The sequence below is a fragment of the Neomonachus schauinslandi genome, chromosome 5, assembly GCF_002201575.2.
Source record: "Neomonachus schauinslandi chromosome 5, ASM220157v2, whole genome shotgun sequence".
In the NCBI taxonomy this organism is placed as follows: domain Eukaryota; kingdom Metazoa; phylum Chordata; class Mammalia; order Carnivora; family Phocidae; genus Neomonachus; species Neomonachus schauinslandi.
Window position 1 is genome coordinate 46,251,537 of NC_058407.1, and position 18,431 is coordinate 46,269,967.

At 42.2% G+C, this 18,431-nt stretch overlaps 1 protein-coding gene across 1 annotated transcript in view; it reads left to right on the plus strand.

Annotated features, from left to right (window-relative positions):
* PTPRB (protein tyrosine phosphatase receptor type B) overlaps window positions 1-14,780 on the plus strand; it is a 111,137-nt gene extending 96,357 nt beyond the window's left edge. Inside the window, exons 29-34 of the mRNA XM_021678592.1 lie at window positions 325-459; window positions 1,436-1,558; window positions 1,745-1,908; window positions 3,560-3,695; window positions 10,319-10,439; window positions 12,829-14,780. Of these exons, the coding sequence (XP_021534267.1) occupies window positions 325-459; window positions 1,436-1,558; window positions 1,745-1,908; window positions 3,560-3,695; window positions 10,319-10,439; window positions 12,829-12,851 (702 nt within the window). The 3' untranslated portion in view covers window positions 12,852-14,780. The remainder of the gene's footprint in view (window positions 1-324; window positions 460-1,435; window positions 1,559-1,744; window positions 1,909-3,559; window positions 3,696-10,318; window positions 10,440-12,828) is intronic.
* Window positions 14,781-18,431: the final 3,651 nt, after the last annotated feature.

The window sequence follows — 18,431 nt, forward strand, 5'->3', positions numbered from 1 at the left end:
CACACACACACACACACACACACACACACACACACACACACACACACCCAAGAGTGAAGCATTCTCTAGATTATTGCCCGAGTCCTCCATTGCCATTTAGAATAGACCCAGCCTAATAAATGGGAAGTTGGCTCTTAACAATAGTTCAGTGTTCTGGCCTTTTCCTTCCTGCTCCCAAGCCTTGACACTTGTGTTAGTATCTTTTTCTCAAGTCAGGGATCTGGCAAAGACCTATATATCATCTAATCTACAGAGATAACCCTCTGTTTATCGTTCAGACGAGGCCCATTGTTTTTGACTCTCCGTATTGTAAATTCATCACAGGGCAACAACTTCAGAAGAGAATACATTGCTACTCAGGGACCTCTTCCTGGCACCAAGGATGACTTCTGGAAAATGGCATGGGAACAGAATGTTCACAACATCGTCATGGTGACCCAGTGTGTGGAGAAGGGCCGAGTGAGTAAACAGTCTTCCTGACTTCCGAATGTTGCTTAGTGCCGCCACCAGAATGGAATCCTACCCCACCATCTAGAGTTAAACCCCACAAAAGCCAAGGAGGGAACATGTGAGAACATTGCTAGTGAATTAAGCCACTCAGTTATAAAAGGCTTACATGGGCGATGCCCACTTCTGATTCTGGGCCTGAAGTTTCAGTCTGAGGTGTTTCCAGGGGAAGACTGGGACCATCAGAAGTGCTTGTGACGCAGAAAGCATAAGTGGCCCCTTGTCTGTTCCGGCCTTTGGTGTATAGCTGGCCAGAGGCATGGCTCTGTCCCTTCTTGTAGGAGACAAGAAGCGGGCAGTCTAGAGTCCGCTTTTTGTCTGCAGACCCAAAGTGAAATAGTTCTCTGGCCAAATCAAGCAAACCTCTTATACTGCACTTACAATCCTGTACTTCATATGGTTATTTGAAGGATTAAAAAAGAGGTATATAAAATGCCCAGTATCTGTGGTCAGTAAGTACATGGTCATAATTCTCTCTCCTGGCTTCCTACATGGAAATTGGAGCTCAGCTACATGTTCTGACTTTTCAGGGACCCCGTGGCACATGGCACTTGGTCCAGGTTAGGACAGTGATATCAAACATAAACAGGGGCCAGGAAGACATGGCCTCCCTCTGCCCAGCTAAGAAAGAACCATTGGAACATACGGGTTATGAGGAGTGGAACTGAGATGCTAAGGACATCAACAAAAAGCGCAGGCGCAGCAGCAGTGTGCCTATGAGGGAGGGGACGCCGAAGGGCAGGGCTCTGCTCCCTGAACAGCGGCAGGCTGGCTTGGCCCTGAGCATGTCGATGCAGAGCCGATGGGCTAATGCTCCAGCAGCTGACCCTAGATTCCAGCTCGGGAAGACATTTCAAGAAGGAAACATCCAGGTTCGCAGGGGAGTCACGTTTCCAGACTCACGTCTTTTTCCTCTGTCTTCCTTTAGGTGAAGTGTGACCATTACTGGCCAGCAGACCAAGATTCCCTCTACTACGGGGACCTCATCCTGCAGATGCTCTCAGAGTCTGTGCTGCCCGAGTGGACCATCCGGGAATTTAGGATATGCAGCGTATGTTTGGCTGTTTGACGGCACTAAACACCCCAGCTTGGAGAGATGCAGGACACCCATGACTCCCCCTTCTTGCTGCCTCCTCCCCTGTAGTTTCGGCTCCCAGGACCTGCTGCATGGTCACAGTGGTCACACTTGAAGCTTTGCCTTGGCTCCTTCCCTTTATCATCCTCTCTGCTCTTACAGGAGGAACAGCTCGACACACACAGGCTCATCCGCCACTTTCACTACACGGTGTGGCCAGACCACGGGGTCCCAGAGACCACCCAGTCCCTGATCCAGTTTGTGAGAACCGTCAGGGACTACATCAGCAGGAGCCCCGGCGCCGGGCCCACCGTGGTGCATTGCAGGTACTGGACGATGAGGAGCCAATAACATGGGCGGCCTGCGGGGGGGTCTGTCTACGCCAACCAGCCTGCCTAGGGATATGATCATGCTGTCTTCTCTCTTCTTCACTTTCTCCGCCTTCCGCCGCTCTCTCACCCTCACTCTCCAGCCCTCTCTGTCTCCCTCTTGCTCTTTTTGCTACTGTACAAAAGGCAAAGTCCCTACGTGACTCCCCATCCAAGTTCCCAGCCACCCCGCTCTCGCGCTCTCCGAGAATCTGCATATTCTCGACTCTTGCCATTCTTACTCCTTGGAGTGGCCTAACCTCTCTCCTCCACTCATGTAAACCCTAAGGCTCCTTCTGGATCCCTGCTCCAGACCTCCCTCCTGGTCCAGTAGCACTTGCCATGCGTAGCCACCAATTTTGCTCTTAAAATTTTGCTTCTCTCTTGACTTCTCTTTTTTTTAGACTGCATGTTCATAAAATCAGCCTAACAAGCAATCCCTCTCTCTTCCTCTCTGGGGAGCCTGGTGTTTAGCTAATTAGTGTTTGCAGCAACACTTTGATAGCCCTAGCCAAATGGCATTAAGAAATAAAGAGCAGAGAATTGCTCCAGTAAGAGAAATGTCAGATGCCCTCATTTTCTCCCAATCAGCCCAGCACCCTAGGAGCCCAGCTTTTCTATGTCATTGGAACCCTGATGCTTTTAATGGGAATGTGAGGCACTCAAGAGTGCTTTCTGAAGAATGGCCGGCGTTTCTGCCCGTACCACTGGAGAACAGTTCTCTTTTATCTTATAAATCTGTGCATCACAAATCCCCAGGCTATACAGTCACCTTGGGGAGCAATTTAGCCACCCCTGGTGATGCTGAAGCTGTTCACACACTAGGATCCAGCAGTTCTGCTTCTAGACCTCAACCCTAGAGAAATCCCCACTCTTGTGCACAAGGAGGCTCACTGCAACACAGTCTTTCAAAGAGAATAACTAAAAATGATCTCATTATTGGGGCACCTGGGTGGCTTGATCGGTTAAGCGTCCAACTCTTGGTTTCCGCTGGGGTCCCGATCTTGGGGCATGAGATCGAGCCCTGCATCGGCTCTGTGCTTCATTTGGAGCCTGCCTGAGATTCTCTTTCTCTCTCTGCCCCTCCCCTTGCTCCCTCTCTCTCTTCTCTCAAATAAGTAAATCTTTTTAAAAAAATGATCTCCTTGTCTATCAGTAGAGAACAGATCAGCAGGGGATGGATTGGTGGTGGTGTAGGAACTCTGAGGACAAGCTAAAAGAAAGTGGATCTGCACGTAACAACATGGATAAATCTCAAAACACTATATTGAGTAAAAAAAAAGTCAGCAAAAGGATATATAAAACATGTTACCATTTTAATAAATTGTTTATGGCTTTACATGTATGCAGGAAAAGTATACAATATGCATGGAAATGACACACACTAGGTGCAGAGCACCACTTATCCCTGGCGGGGTGGGGGAGGTGGAGGAAGGAAGGAGAAAGAGATGAAAAGCTGGGGCTTTTCTTTCAGAGAGCTCATTGAGAGAAAGAAGGATTCCTTTATTCTCCCATAACTTGGAAGGGAAAAGAAGGACGGTCCTGGAGTCTCGGGATGCAGTCCGGAAAGGCCAATTTAATCAAAGTCTTCCCTCGCTCTCTCTCCTAGTGCTGGTGTGGGTAGGACTGGAACCTTTATTGCACTGGACCGAATCCTCCAGCAATTAGACTCCAAAGACTCCGTGGACATTTACGGAGCCGTGAATGACCTAAGACTTCACAGGGTTCACATGGTCCAGACTGAGGTAAGAGTTACAGGCTGAAGGACACCGGCCACCCTCCCTGCCTCTCTCCCCCCAGATGTCCCAGGCTTTCATCTGACAAGGGCAAATAACTATGACTCATTAGGAAGAGGAAAAGAACTGAATATAGACATTCTGTAGGACTTGTTATTTTAAAACAAATTTCAGTGACCTTGAGGTGCCTGGTGTACCCTTACCTCTAATGAGCTGGTTGCCCATCTTCTTTATGTGGGTGGGAAGCAAGATGGATTTTTTTTTAAATCAATGCCTGGTCCATATGGGGGAAGGGCCACGCCCGTCCATCTTGAAGATCATTTTAAGATAGGCTTGTGAGTGAGCACATTACAGTCTCTTCTCTCCCCCAGCCCACCCTAGCTGCACACCCATCTCTGGAGACCCCAGGCAAGTACACACTGGTCCCAAAGGATAAATGCTTCATTTGTCCTGTCCTCTGACATTTGCAGGGCATTTTTAAACATGTTATTTCATTAAATTCATACAAACCAAAGAAGAGAGTTATCATTTTCCATTTCCAGGCTACAAAACTGAGGTGCAGAGGCTAAAGGCCTTTGTACAGCTATGAAGTGGCCAGGCTGGGGCTTGAACCTGTTCGAGAGAATCCCAAGCCCTTAGCCCCACAGCCTCAGGGTCGGATCTGTGCCCCCACATAGGCCAAGCCTGTTACTCCCCCACATAGTTGCCTTACAAGACTCAAGTTCTCTTACCCTTGTGTTTCCCAAGTACCTCTGCAAAGTCCTCTATGCATTTAAAAAAAAAAAATTCCCACAGTCAAAAAGATGAAAAGCCCTACCCGCTGCCATATCCTCTTACCGTTACAGTACGCAGTAAAACTGGGGAGGTGGTATGCTCCACAAAACAGGGACATCCTGCAGCAAAGGCTCCCCGTGAGCTTTGCTGAACCCACTATTCCCCAAACCACTTTGACTGCTGGATTCTTTTCTTGTGCAGCCCATATTAATATCCTGCAGATCTCATATTCTCTAACACATCTGGAAAAATACTAGCACCATGCCTTCCTGTAGACAGTGGCCACACCTCGGACCCTCTGTCATTGCCATTGTCCTGGGCTGGGAGTACTTTCAATATAACAATTACTACACTATACTTTTAATATTTTACTATGGAATTTTTTTAAATACATAGAACTAGGAAAAATAGTATAGTGAATTTCCATGCACCTAAACTCCAGCTTCTACAATTATCAGTAATCTGTGTTCTTTTTCCATTTATATCCCACATATACTATTCCCCTACCCCATGACCTTATTGGAAAATTTTAAAGCAAATCCTACTTATCAAACCATTTAATCCTTAAATGCTGTATATGCAGAAATTTTACAGATAAGGACTCTTTACAGATTGTGACCAGAATACCATTATCACACCTAACAATTTTAACCATAATCCCTTAATATCATCTCACATCCAGGCAGTGTTTAAATACCCCTAATTATTTCAAGATTACTTTTTACACTTAGTTTCCATAGAATCCAAACAAAGTCCACACCCTGCATTTCGTCAAAGTCTCTTTCAAATCTATAATAATGCTCCCTTGTTTTCCAAGCTATTTATTTGTTAAAGACACCAGTTCATTTTTTCCATAGATTTTCCCATATCCTGGATTTGACTGCTTTTTCGTGGTGTTAATATGTTCCTCTATTTCCTATAATTTTTGTCAGTAGGTCATTAGATCTAGAGGTTCCATTAAACTCAGATTTCTTTTTATCACCACAATGATGTACGGGTGGTGCTAAGTACTTCCTGTTGCATCACATCAGGAGGCACTTCCTGTCTGTGTCTCTTTTATGCTGATGAAATTGACATTGACCATCCACTGTAACATTTCCCAGTAGCCTTTCCCTTAAACAGTTTCCCCAACTGTGGACCCGAAGAAGGCTGTCTAGCTCTGTCATTTCATGAAGGGTTGCACAGTTATATCACATTGTATCATAATTTTTATCCTTCATCTTTCTCCAGAAGACTGCCAGTTCCAAAAGATTAGGAATTTGTTTTCCTTCTCTCAATCTGCACATTTTTTTTTTTACCTGTTAAATGAATGAACAAATATCCTATAATTATGTTGCTAAAAAGTCAGGATCGGTGTTTCATTATTTATTGTCATATTTATAAACTCAAATCATATTTAATTTGTAATTTGGGGAAGGGGAGATTATCACATTGTAAGTGGTCTTGAGGAATGTGTGTGTGTGTGTGTGTTATTGTCGGGGACTTCTTGGGTCATGTGTCACTTGCATCCATCTGCCCAGAGCTCTGGAGATGCACTGAGGCAAAGAGCAGGCACTCTTATCGTAAATATCACTGGCAGACTTCCGGGGCAGGGCTATCACAGTGTGCCATAGCCCTTCCTCCTTCTTGGGTATATCTCCTTCTTCCCACTGTTCCCTCCTCCTTCTGCTCCTAACCTCTGAGGATTCTATGCTCTTGTTCCTGAGTTTGCCGTTTTAACATCTGAGTTCCCCAAGGTTCTGCCCTCAAGGTGCTGCTCTTCCTTCTCTCAGCCTTCGTTCTTTGTCATGTCCCATGGCTTGAAGAACCATGTACATGCTCCTGTTTCCCAAATCTCATTCTCCTTTTCCAGCAATGACCTAAGTACCTGCCTACCAAACAATTCCACCTGGAAGCCTTACGGTCATCTCAAACTCAAAAAAATTCAAAGCTGAACTCATTATCTGTCTTTAAGCAAACAATAACAATGAAAGCACCCCTCCCCTTCTTGCTCCTTCCAGTTTCAGGTAATGGGGTTGCCATCATCTTGCTCTCCATCTGTTGGCCCGAGCTAGGATTCTGACCTCTCTTCCCATGGTTCCCACATTTAAGCAGTCATGGAGTTCTGTCCGTTGCACCCACCATCTTTCTCTTCCTTCTAGTCCCCCACCCAACCGCCACTGGCCTCGCTCGGCTGTTAGCCCTCACCGGGGCCTTCTGTGGGAACCTCTTAGTGTGTCCCCTGCTCCCAGCCTCTGCCCCAACAACTCTCTGTCCCACAGCCACCAACACAGTGCTTTTGCTGCCTGTGTCAGCTCCCTGCATAAAAACCTTGGCAAGCTCTCCATTGTGTTAAAGTGAAGTTTAAACTCTCATCCTTGTTGTAAACAAGCCTCTTCATAACCAGGCCCCCAACTTACTTCTCCACATCATAACATCTCTTGCCCATTGTTTTAGGGTCTGCCAAAATTAAGGAAGATTTCCCTCCCGAGGTCAAAATCAATTTTGATTCTTTTGATTATAATGAAATAAATATTATGGTAAGAGATGTTTCGTCTCTCCATTTTTTTTTACTCTTATCAAATGAAATCCCAGACAGTATTCAGATATCATCTGTCCTGGGTTTTTTGTTTTTTTGGTTTTTTAATTTTATTATGTTATGTTAATCACCATACATTACATCATTAGTTTTTGATGTAGTGTTCCATGATTCATTGTTTGTGCATAACACGCAGAACGTGCCCTCTTTAATACCCATCACCAGGCTAACCCATCCCCCCATCCACCTCCCCTCTAGAACCCTCAGTTTGTTTCTCAGAGTCCATAGTCTCTCATGGTTCGTCTCCCCCTCCGATTTCCCCCCCTTCATTTTTCCCTTCCTACTATCTTCTTTTTTTTTTTCAACATATAATGTATTATTTGTTTCAGAGGTACAGGTCTGTGATTCATCAGTCTTACACAATTCACAGCGCTCACCATAGCACATACCCTCCCCAAAGTCTGTCACCCAGCCACCCCATCCCTCCCAGCCTCCACCACTCCAGCAACCCTCAGTTTGTCCTGTTTTAACTCCTTGCCCACAGTGGGCTTCTTCTGGTCTCGGAAGCCCTGGCCCCAGCCCAGGTATGACTTGCTTGGTGCTGGGAGTGAGTGCAGAGAGGTGTGATCCACCACTGAGCCAAAGGAAGCAAAGAAGGAAAGACATTCAGACCCTGTGTATCCCATTTCTGGGTCCATGGGGATAGTCAACTTTAATTTTATTCCACCTTATTTGGGATATAAAGAGTCTTCACAAATTTTAATAAATATATCCAAGAACAAGGATTTCTAAACAAAGAGGCAGCTGACACGGGATTTTCAAACATGTCCCTCTTTCCTTTAGCCTGCCTTAGGGGAAATTTGCAGCCTGACTCCCAGGGAGACACTCAGATGAAGCAGTAAGATGTTAAAGAACAAGAGTTGACAGTCACAGTCTGTTCATCTCTTCTGCTTCCCGCAGGAGGAAACAGTGGGATGTGGTAGGAATAAGCTTCTCGGTGCCCACTTGGGAGATTGTCTTTGGGGTTTCCCATGGCCCATGCACCCTACATTTTACCTATGCTGGACGGCTTACAGTTTCCAGAATAGATGTGCACATTCATGTTATTTACATCACTTGGAATGTCCCACTTCTTGGCTCAAATTTTTACCTTTCTCCCTAGATTGATACTTGTCTCCCTCAGAAGTGAACCTGATGATTTCTTCTTATATATGAAGCTTTATATACAATTCTATCTTATATTTATCACCTTGTAGGTATTTGTTCACATATCTGCCCCTCTGCTAAACTGTGAACTCAGGGACCATGAAAAGCTAGAAGTGTAATTCTATAAATACTATCTAGTACTACAACTTCTGGGGAAATTGAATGGAATTGAGGTTTCACAAGTCAGCTAGACGGAGCAAAAAATTATCTTTTATAATCCAAGGTTCATATATTAGACTCTATTTTTCATTAAGAATAAAGTGGGAAGCACATTAACTGTCTGAAGGTTTAGTGTAATTATTTTCAAAAGGACATTCTACTGGGAGAAGAAGAATTTATATTTAAGGCTAGTCAAATTAATGAATATTAACTGGCTTCAAAGCCCATTGTGGATCATTGTTGAAGAATTTATTAATAAGGCATAGTGTAGATGTAATAGAATTCATTCATAGTTGAACTTTAAGGTCCCAAAGTAATTTAATATCCCAGTACAATTGCAAATATGAATCATGCTTGGGATGGAAGGAAACAGGAAATGTCTGTCTATAATTTGGTAGATTGTGTTCAAGATGGCAAAAAGAAACTGTCTATACTAACAACCATTTTCAGGACATTACCCTCCTTGAATTTTCAAGACCAAGGTGGCATAAAACACTCATAACACTCAGAAAAGTGTAGAATAGTTAATATTAAAGCAGGCTTCACTTATGATTGATTTATTTCTTTGAAATGTCCTCATCTAATGACTATACCAGACCTACATTATGAAGTCCCTTTGGTAGATGACCAGGCTAGCTTCCCATCAACCCATGAAAATAAATACTGTTCCACTTCTAAAGTTTGTTGGTGAGGGAAGATCTTATAGTCTCACTTTGTATCTCAAACCTTTAAAACACTTTAAGATAACACATTGATCACCTTAAACATGGGGTCCAAGAATGGTTTTCAGTATCCATCTAACTGACAGCAACACAGAGTCTCATACCCTTTAGTGGTCAAAGGATGTTATTTCTAGAAGAGACCTCAGATGTTTTCTAGATCTTTGCCGAGAAGCCTTGTGACTCAGTTTAGGCCAGCTGGAGGCAGACGAAGAGCCCGGTGACTCTTGTGTGCTGTTGTGCTTCCTTCCCTGGGCTCTGAGCAGTTGCTATGTCACTAAGGGAGCTCAAGGCCAAGCAGTGAAGTTATGTGGACATTCTTTCCCTTACTAGACAGCTCTGTTGGTAGTAAGGAAGGAAGCCTTTGTCTAAACCTCTGTTGTCAAGTGAAGGTTTTTGTGTGTTTTTATGGTCACCAAAACATTGACTCTTCTATCTTTGTTTCTATTTCAAAAGTAGTTAGTTCCCAGAGAGTTGACAGAGGTGAGTCTGTTCTCACTATGTAACCCTCTGTAGTTCTCTGTCATCAGCCAGCCTCTTTGAGATTCTCCCTTGGGCCAGTCTCAGATGCTGAGAGAACCAAGAGAGAGAAGACACTGACCTTGCCCTCAAAGAACTGACAGTCCAGTGGGATCTATTATATACACCTTCTTTTTTTCACTATCCTCCCAAAAGAAAGGAACCAAAGCAGCAGAGTATGCAGTGAAATGATTTTCTCATTCAATAATGCAATGAAATTAGGATTCATCTGAGAAAACTGGTATAATGAAAAGAACATGAATATGAACCCTAGGATCAAATGCTAGGGTTCCATTTCTTGGTTATGTAAGAAGTTACTTAACTTCTCTAAGTCTTCATTCCTATGGATGGTTATACCTACTCCATAAGATTGTCAAAATAAATGAGATAATTTATGTAAAACGCATCGTACAGCGTTTGGTATTCAGTCGTCTATTTAATAAATATTTGTGGAGGACCAACTATGTGCCAGACATAATTCTAGGTACTCATGGACTATACTGTACAAATACGCATGCACATAAAAAAGAATAAATAAACACCACCTCTCTCCTCATTACCATTAATCTCTTCTTAGTGCTAGTAGAAAGTACTCTTCTATGTACTAGAGACCGTTCATGAAATGATCGAGAAATTTGCTATAGAATCCCACCACTCTTGAAGCTTTGTGAGTGTGTCTCCTCTTTCTTATGCTTAAGAATTTGCCTTCCTCTGACATGTTTTCTGCTTTTTCATAGTGTCAGTATGTATACCTACATCAGTGCGTAAGAGATGTCCTCAGAGCAAGGAAGCTACGGAGTGAGCAAGAAAACCCCCTGTTTCCAATCTACGAAAATGTGAATCCAGAGTATCACAGAGGTAGGAACTTACTCCACTGACTTATAAATTCATTTATCAAGATATGATGCATCTGGAAACCAATAATAACCTAAAGTTCTTCCCAAGCGCACCAGCCCTTTCTTCTTCTGCCCAAAGGCCCTTAGAGATTGACAATGGGGAGGAGAGGCAGAGTGGGGAGGGAGCACCACAGCTGAGCACCAACTGCACATGGAAGCTCTTCCTATCTGGCTGGGGATGCACTCTTTTCAGGATTCTGCTTAACATTTCTTTTCTAAGGCTCTTGGCTGGGGAAGATGCTTTGAACTCACAACTGGGGATTCAGATTGTAAAATCCCTTTGGAAGGGGCGCCTGGGTGGCTCAGTCGTTAAGCGTCTGCCTTCGGCTCAGGTCATGATCCCAGGGTCCTGGGATTGAGCCCCGCATCGGGCTCCCTGCTCCGCGGGAAGCCTGCTTCTCCCTCTCCCACTCCCCCTGCTTGTGTTCCCTCTCTCGCTGTGTCTCGCTGTCAAATAAATAAATAAAATCTTTAAAAAAAAAAATCCCTTTGGAGAAGAATTTGGCCATATGCATCGAAGTCCTCACTGTGTCCTTGTCTTATCACCTAAGTACTGAAAAAGCTTTATTCATGACGATTTTTATAGCTAAAAGTTGAAGTGAAAAAAACCCCAAATGTTTAACAGTGGAGGACTAAGTACACCATGGTGCATTCATTTAATAGAATACAATGCAGTCATTAAAAATGCTATTTTTGATGATTATATGACATGGATATTCTTATAAATATGTTGAGTTAAAAAAAAAAAACGCCCCAATGGCTCAGTCGGTTAAGTGTCCAGCTCTTGGTTTTGGCTCAAGTCGTGATCCTGGGGGAGGAGATCGAGCCCTGCATCGGGCTCTATGCTCAGCACAGAGTCTGCTTGAGATTCTCTCTCCCTCTCCCGCTACCCCTCCTGCTTGTACTCTCTCTCTTTCTCTCTCTAAAAAATAAATCTTTTATAAAAAAAAAAGATTCTCCCTCTCCCTCTGCCCCTCCCCCATGTCTCTCTCTCTGTCTCTCTCTCTCTTTCTAACAACAACAAAAAAAGTAGAATGTAAAACAAACAAAACAACACATGGGGGAGAAAAGACTAGAAAGAAATAAACCACGGTAGTAAAGTTCTCAGAGCAGTAAAATAATATATGATTTTTCTTCTGTTTTATGTACTACATTTTCTAGAACAAGCATATAGCATTTTTTTTAATAAAAATTTTAGTAAAATGAATGTATAAACTTTCAAAGTCACTGCTTTGATCAGACAATAATTATTTGACAAGTAAAGGGTCTTCATGCCTTTTCCCACTCTAAACCATCATTTAGACCTAATTTATCACAAAGGCTAACTGCAAATTTGAAGTTACACTGTATTAGTTATCTATTACTGCCTAACAAATTACCCTAAAACTTAGCGGTTTAGCTCAGCATTTATTATCTCACAGTTTCTATAGATCAGGTATGTGGGAGGAGTGTAGCTGGGTGGTGTTGGCCCAGGGTCACTCATGATGCTATAGTCAAGATGTTGGCCAGGGCTGCAGTCATCTGAAGGCTTGACTGGGGCTGGGAGGTCCACTTCAAGAAGGCACACTCACACGGCTGTTGGTTTAGGTCTCAGTTCCTTGCCACAGGGACCCATGTCCATCTATAAGTCAGATCATTCTCAAAACATTATTTCAGTTATTTTATCTCCATTTCTAACTGATCCTCGATTTTCTTTATTTCTCTGCACCCTCTGTATCTGCCCACCGAGCCAGTATGTTACATAATTAATAATCTGTGAAGCACATATACATGAGAGAGCTTCCATTTAAAGGGGTCTTTGTCAATCGATAATTCTCTTGTATTACCCCCTAATGTATCTGTATAGTAAATTAAGGTTTTTGCATGTTACATTCTTTAAGAAGCTCCAGGATGGTGGGAGCTCTGGGGGATCTGGGAGGTTTCTTTGTCTTGTTATGACTTGTGTGAGAGTATTTTTTTTTTTTTTTTGAGTCATCTTGGGTGCTCCTGAAAGAGCCATCTTTTATGGTTTGGTTAGCTTCAAGTGTCTAAAAGTTAGGATTCAGGTCCTAGCTCTGGAGCTAACTAGCATTACCAAGCTGTGTAACCCTAAGTGAGTTACTCTGCCTCTCTGGGCCCGTGGGCTCATCCATATAATCAGAGAGGATGGACTAGAATTACTAGTCCCTTCCAATTCTAGTGATCTATGGTTCTCAGTGGAACGACATGGACCCCACAGCAATGGTCTCATCCTAAACCATATTGAACCTTAGTCATTTCTGCTAGTCGTATCCATTTGTAATCTTCATAAATGGAACAAACAGCTATGAGACATCCTGCTCCATCTCTAACCACAATGTCCTTCCTTTCAGACCCAGGCTATTCAAGGCATTGAGAATGCATCTGAAGATCTCTCGGATAAAAACTATTCACTGTGTGATTTAAAAACAAAACAAAACAAAACAAAAAAATTTGCTTCTTGCCCTACAGAGGTGCCAACTATTTCTGTTGATACTATGTATAATTTATTAATCTGGAGAATTTTAAAGAATTTATGTAATTTAAAGGTAACAGATATTATTGTACATAGTTGTATTTTGTAGTTTCTTCTGTAAATATGTATTTTTTCATAATGTTTAATATTAAGCTTTATATAATACTATTTTTCCACACTAAAGTGTTCATGGATTGTTCTACATAAACTAATTCAACCTGTATGACAGGACTACCGGGAAAATGTAGATGGAAGGGGTTGCAGGGACAATCCCATGGGCCATGGTTTTGACCTGCTTTGATATTCGCTGGTCAGGATAAAGGCAGGGCTGGGGAAAGCACGTAATACAGCTGGCTTTCCTGCATTGCTCTTCTAGGAACCTAGGGATCCAAAGATGATCCAAATGCTATTTGGACAAACGTAATAGTCAAAAAAGGATTGGGGGAAAGGGGTTAGGCAGCCCCAAAGCTGAAATAGGTGGTTATCCCTACACTAGTTTATCTCTCCCCTTTCTCCTGCCAGAGGTTCAAGCCAAAGTGGTCGGTTCAGGGACCATGTAACTTGCAGAGAAGTCCAGGCTTCAGGGTTGAGGATTCTGATAGAGAACAATCCAAACAGAAGTGATGAATTTCTTATATCAAGAAGAATGCCCCCTGTACCCCTGAGTGGAAATAAAATTGACATGCAAAGTGCCATCCAGAGTGACTAGAGATTATGTCACTGCAGTCGCAGTGTGGGGGCATGCCTCCCCATACTGGACTGAGTGTGTGGCTTGATGCACACACACTCATCTTTGTCTTATTTCTAGTGGGCTGCATTCCTGGAAAGGTCAAAATTATGTCACTCATCTTGGGTTTTCCCATTAAAAGAAGATTGTTGTGGCAGATTATATTTCTGATCAAAGGACTTGGTATTAACATCTTTATAGAAATGTCCACAAACATCAGATATAGTACATTTAAAAAAAACAAAACAAAACTCAGTCGTGCTTAATATAGAAATTCCCAAAAGACTTTTTTAGTAAATCACTGAGGTCAAAATATCAGTAGTCACCTGAAGGTGCATTTGACATAAAAGCCACCGAGTTTATCTTCAGTATTTGTGCCTATTTTGACTGTAACAAATTTCCGTGGGTTAGAAAGTGGGCATTGCCCTCCTCAAGCTCCAGTTCTGAGGGTCTTCCTGGGGACAATTTGAAAGTTATATGTATGAAATCTTCATGGCTGCTTGAGAAAGAAGCCAGGATGTTTGCCTTTTTCTCACTTACAAATCTCTCCACGGTAAACCTAAGAATTAGAGATGGACGTCATTGACCTTACAGCTTCAACTGCAGAAAGAATACATTTCTTTTTAAAGTATGTATTTTTGCTACATACAATAAAGTCCCATAAGTAATATAATGCATGTAAATGAAAATCATTAAATATATCCAAAATAGTTATCTGTGGTTATGTAAATTTCCACACACACCAGAAAAATTTCCAGGGCTACTTGAAGTTTATAAAAACAGGGGAAAACTTTCTAAGAATAAATGTGAAGAGTAATAAAAGGATTCCAAGTTTTCACAGTCTCATTGTGCTCAATGCCCTTGTGAAATAGCAGTGATAGGCTCTGCTTCTGTTTCAGGGAACTAGGTGGATCTTCTAGAAATGAAAAGGAACAATATATACGTAAGGGTGGCAGATGTACCAGCAGGAAGAAAATAGAGGTCAGAGATTTATGAGATGTGGCGTCTAGTAGGAATAACTTTCCCTGCATTGAAAAGAAAAAGCAAGAGAAAAACAACAGATTTTTAAACTAACGTTGCTTGGCACAAAGCACATTACCACATGGAAAGAGAAATTTGTTTTTGGCCTTTCATTCATTCAGAAAAGTTTTACTAATTGCCTGTAACCGGCTAAGCACTATCCTAGAAGCGACATGTTTCTACTCAATAAAGAAAATGCATCACGATAATAAAGGTAGGGTGGTTGTTACTTTTGCCAATTAAGCTTGAAAGAGAGCCTCGGGGAGCCAGTGAAAGAAGCAAGCAGCCCAGGGTGGTGGCCGCCTTCCGCACAGCATGCTGCCAGACGCTGATGCTGCTTTCCTAGCAAACCACTGGATGTAGAAGAGAAAGCAATTCATTGCACCAACCAGGAATTAAAACTGCAAAAAACCTACACATCTGTAACAGTAAATAATGTTCACGGACCCTGGTGTATCTGGGGTGGCATCACGGTTATGGAAATGGACACGACGAGGGAAACTGTGTATGTTCTTTCAGGCTAATCCAGGAGATGTTTATTCCTACCCTCCACCTGTCTAATTTTAAATCTCCTTAGCAACAAATATTTCACTATCTTCCCTCTGGCCGCCACCAAAGACTAAATACATTATCTAGTTGATCTGTTTATTAAATTTAGGAGAGGGAGAAAGTTTCCTTGACATTCAGCTCAATTGGATGTATTTTAATTTAATCCCATCATGTGTATGTCTTGGTAAACACTCCATTTCCTGTCATGGTGGGCATCCTGTTTGCATCTGTGCACTCCACTTTAATCATCCAGCCTTCAAAGTGCTTTTGAGCCATCAAATCTTGGGAGAGTCCCATCTTGAATCTTAATCATTATTTATCCAAGTTCTTTATAATTAACTCCTTTAATCTCTACTCATTAAATGGATTTCGTATTATCATCCTGTTGCTCTCTGGATAGCAGCCAGGTTTTCAGCTCTTGAATCAGATTTTTCAAAGACTCATCTCCCTGCCTGGGCCTGCACGTATTTGTCCTAAGTAATTCACCATCCCTTAACACTTCTGAGTACCTCTTTTTCACTACTTCTTCCCTTCTCCTTTTTTTGAACATGTTGGCTTTCCCAGTCGAATGTGATTTTATTTTCTGTTCATCTTATCTCTTTAAACCCCCTGGCATTTCATAGTCTTTTCAGGCTCCACATTATAGAAGAGATGACCAGGGCTTCACTTTTAAATACTAAAATGGTCATGGCACACAGACATGTTGGGGACAGTTTTATTTGGAAGGGTCTTTAATTAATTTTGTTATTACCTCTTGGAGGAGAGCCCGAAGTGACATGGGAAAATAATATGAAACCACCAAGCAGATGTCCAGCAATACAAAAATAGACCTCACATGCTATACTTCACACTCTGATTCTCTTGCCTTAGTGTCTCAGGATCCAGCTTCTTATATTAAACACTCTCCTTACTTTTTTACAAGAAAATTATTGGCCATATACTAAATTCCCAATTACTTAGCTCTCTGAGTCTTGGAGGTTGGAATCCGGAAGTCATAAACTGGCCAGATCTGTGTGACAGCAAACTGAGAGGACTTGAGCCCCAACCCTGGGAGGCTCTAGAGTTTTAATTCAGCCACATGAGCCACGCCAAACTTGACCTGGTATTGAAAAGCAATAGAAAACAGCTGCTTGTTTGAGGTGGTAGTTCAAGGACTTTCCAGGTTACATGAGGACATGAAAGTAATTCACCAGCCAAGACAGAGTGGCAAGAAGGAATGGCTGATCCTCCCCCAGGTAGGTGGCTGTGAGCAGCTCTCAACCCTACGTCATTCCTAAAGAGTCGGAGTGGAAAGGCCATTATCAGTCCAAATGCCCTGTTAAGCTTCTGAATATTTTTAACCAGAGATTTCAAATCATATCAAGTATTCAAAAAAGTTTCATATCAGAGGAAAATCTGTAAATCATGACTACAGAAAGCAAGTGAAATGATACAACTAAAAGGGGAAATATCTGAAAAAGGGCATCTAACCAGGCGTCATCAGGAAGAGAAAATGGCATCCTTTTTGTGTGTCCAGACTGTTCTTTGAAAATGTCATATTTCTATCAGGACTTATTATCCTTTGGGGGGTGGGGCTCTCTTTGATTTCATCAGCTGGATGATTTAGCCGATTAAGCAATTGAATTAATTCATTTAGTTTTGTGAATTGGCCAGGTGTTTGACTAAACTGATGAAGCTTGGAATTCAAGCACACTACCTTAGATTCTTGTAGTGGATGATGCCTTTGAAAGTGGCCATTTTAGGTAAAATACAGGGTAACATTTGATACAGCCATGGTAATAGCAAAAATCTGTTCTGTTCTAAAAATGTTTCTAGCAATGGAAATATTTCTGACTAAAAGAATACTCTTGACTTGTAGGGAGGCTCCCTAGGAATAAATGTATGCAACAAAAATAAGGCATTTTATTTTTTGTAAAGGTTGTCTATATAGATACATTCATGAAATAAGGAAATTGTTAGTGAATGCTCTTAAAAATAGAGGCTTATGTAATGGAAATCAAGAAATCTATTAACAGGTTTACCAAAGATTATTTTTTTAGCCAATATGCCAATGTACATGATCTTACATGTTACCAAAATAAGTTGCTCAACACCGTGAATAACGTCAGACGAATGTAATGTGCCCCTTCTAGAATCATCACAAAAAATGTTGGTTATGGCTGTCTTCTGCCTTAAATCATTTCTTTTAGGAAAGACCATCTTCACAAGAGCAAGCTTTTGGTTATGTTCGAGATGTTGTGTTTCAACAGCTGAGTGAGTAGCTAAGCATCCCAACAAAAAGGAGCCTATTCAGTTGTGGCTTTAGGGGTTTGTAGTACAGCGGGTACCCCATGCAAGCTGGTGGCGGGGGGCGGGGGCAGTCTGCAGTGGCCTGCGTGAAAGTTCCTACTCTCAGCCACACTGACAACCGGGTGTACCAGTGTTTTCGTCTGGAGAGCCCTTAATCTCTGGTCTTCCACGTGGGACTCATCAGGCTTGTACATTCTACAAAGCCAAGGATCAAGTCTTCAATCTCATCTCTATTGCCACCTTGTAGGAATTATTTCACAGCTCATATACGTTCAGCATACGCGCCTTGAGTAGAAACTGCTCCTGGCCCCAATACTTTGGATGTTAGGTAGGCAGTGTCTAATAACACTGCCGTCCACGGAGGGGCATCTGGCTATTCCTTGAGTTATGTGCAGCTTAAATAAACACGGTAAATAAATCCAGCAACTGAACATACTATGTTCTATAATAGAGCACTTTTATGTTTTTAGTATCATGTATTCTTTCTCTGCAACTCTGGTTATTTAAAATGGCAGTAGATGATTTTATTTTTTCATACTATTGTACCTCCTCACAATATTGTGTTTCTAACCTACTCTATTCAAACAAAGAACCTCATTAGTCTTCCTATTTAAATTATGTATTTGCTTAATATATTTGCACATTTGTAACTGTGGTCAAAAAAATCTATCTAGTATCTCACACACCTTCCCGCTAGGACAGGAATAAAATTGCTTTTTGTTGAAGCAAAGTGTCCTGTCTTCTCTTCACCTGGTTCTCAATTGTCAATTTCTGCCATCCTCCTGCTCAGGAGAAAGGTCAGATGTGACTGCTTTTAAATGAGAAAAACCTTCCAGGCCATTATCAGAAGAACATGGTTGTCTTAGCCTTCACTCTTGCGAGTGCTGAGCTGGTTA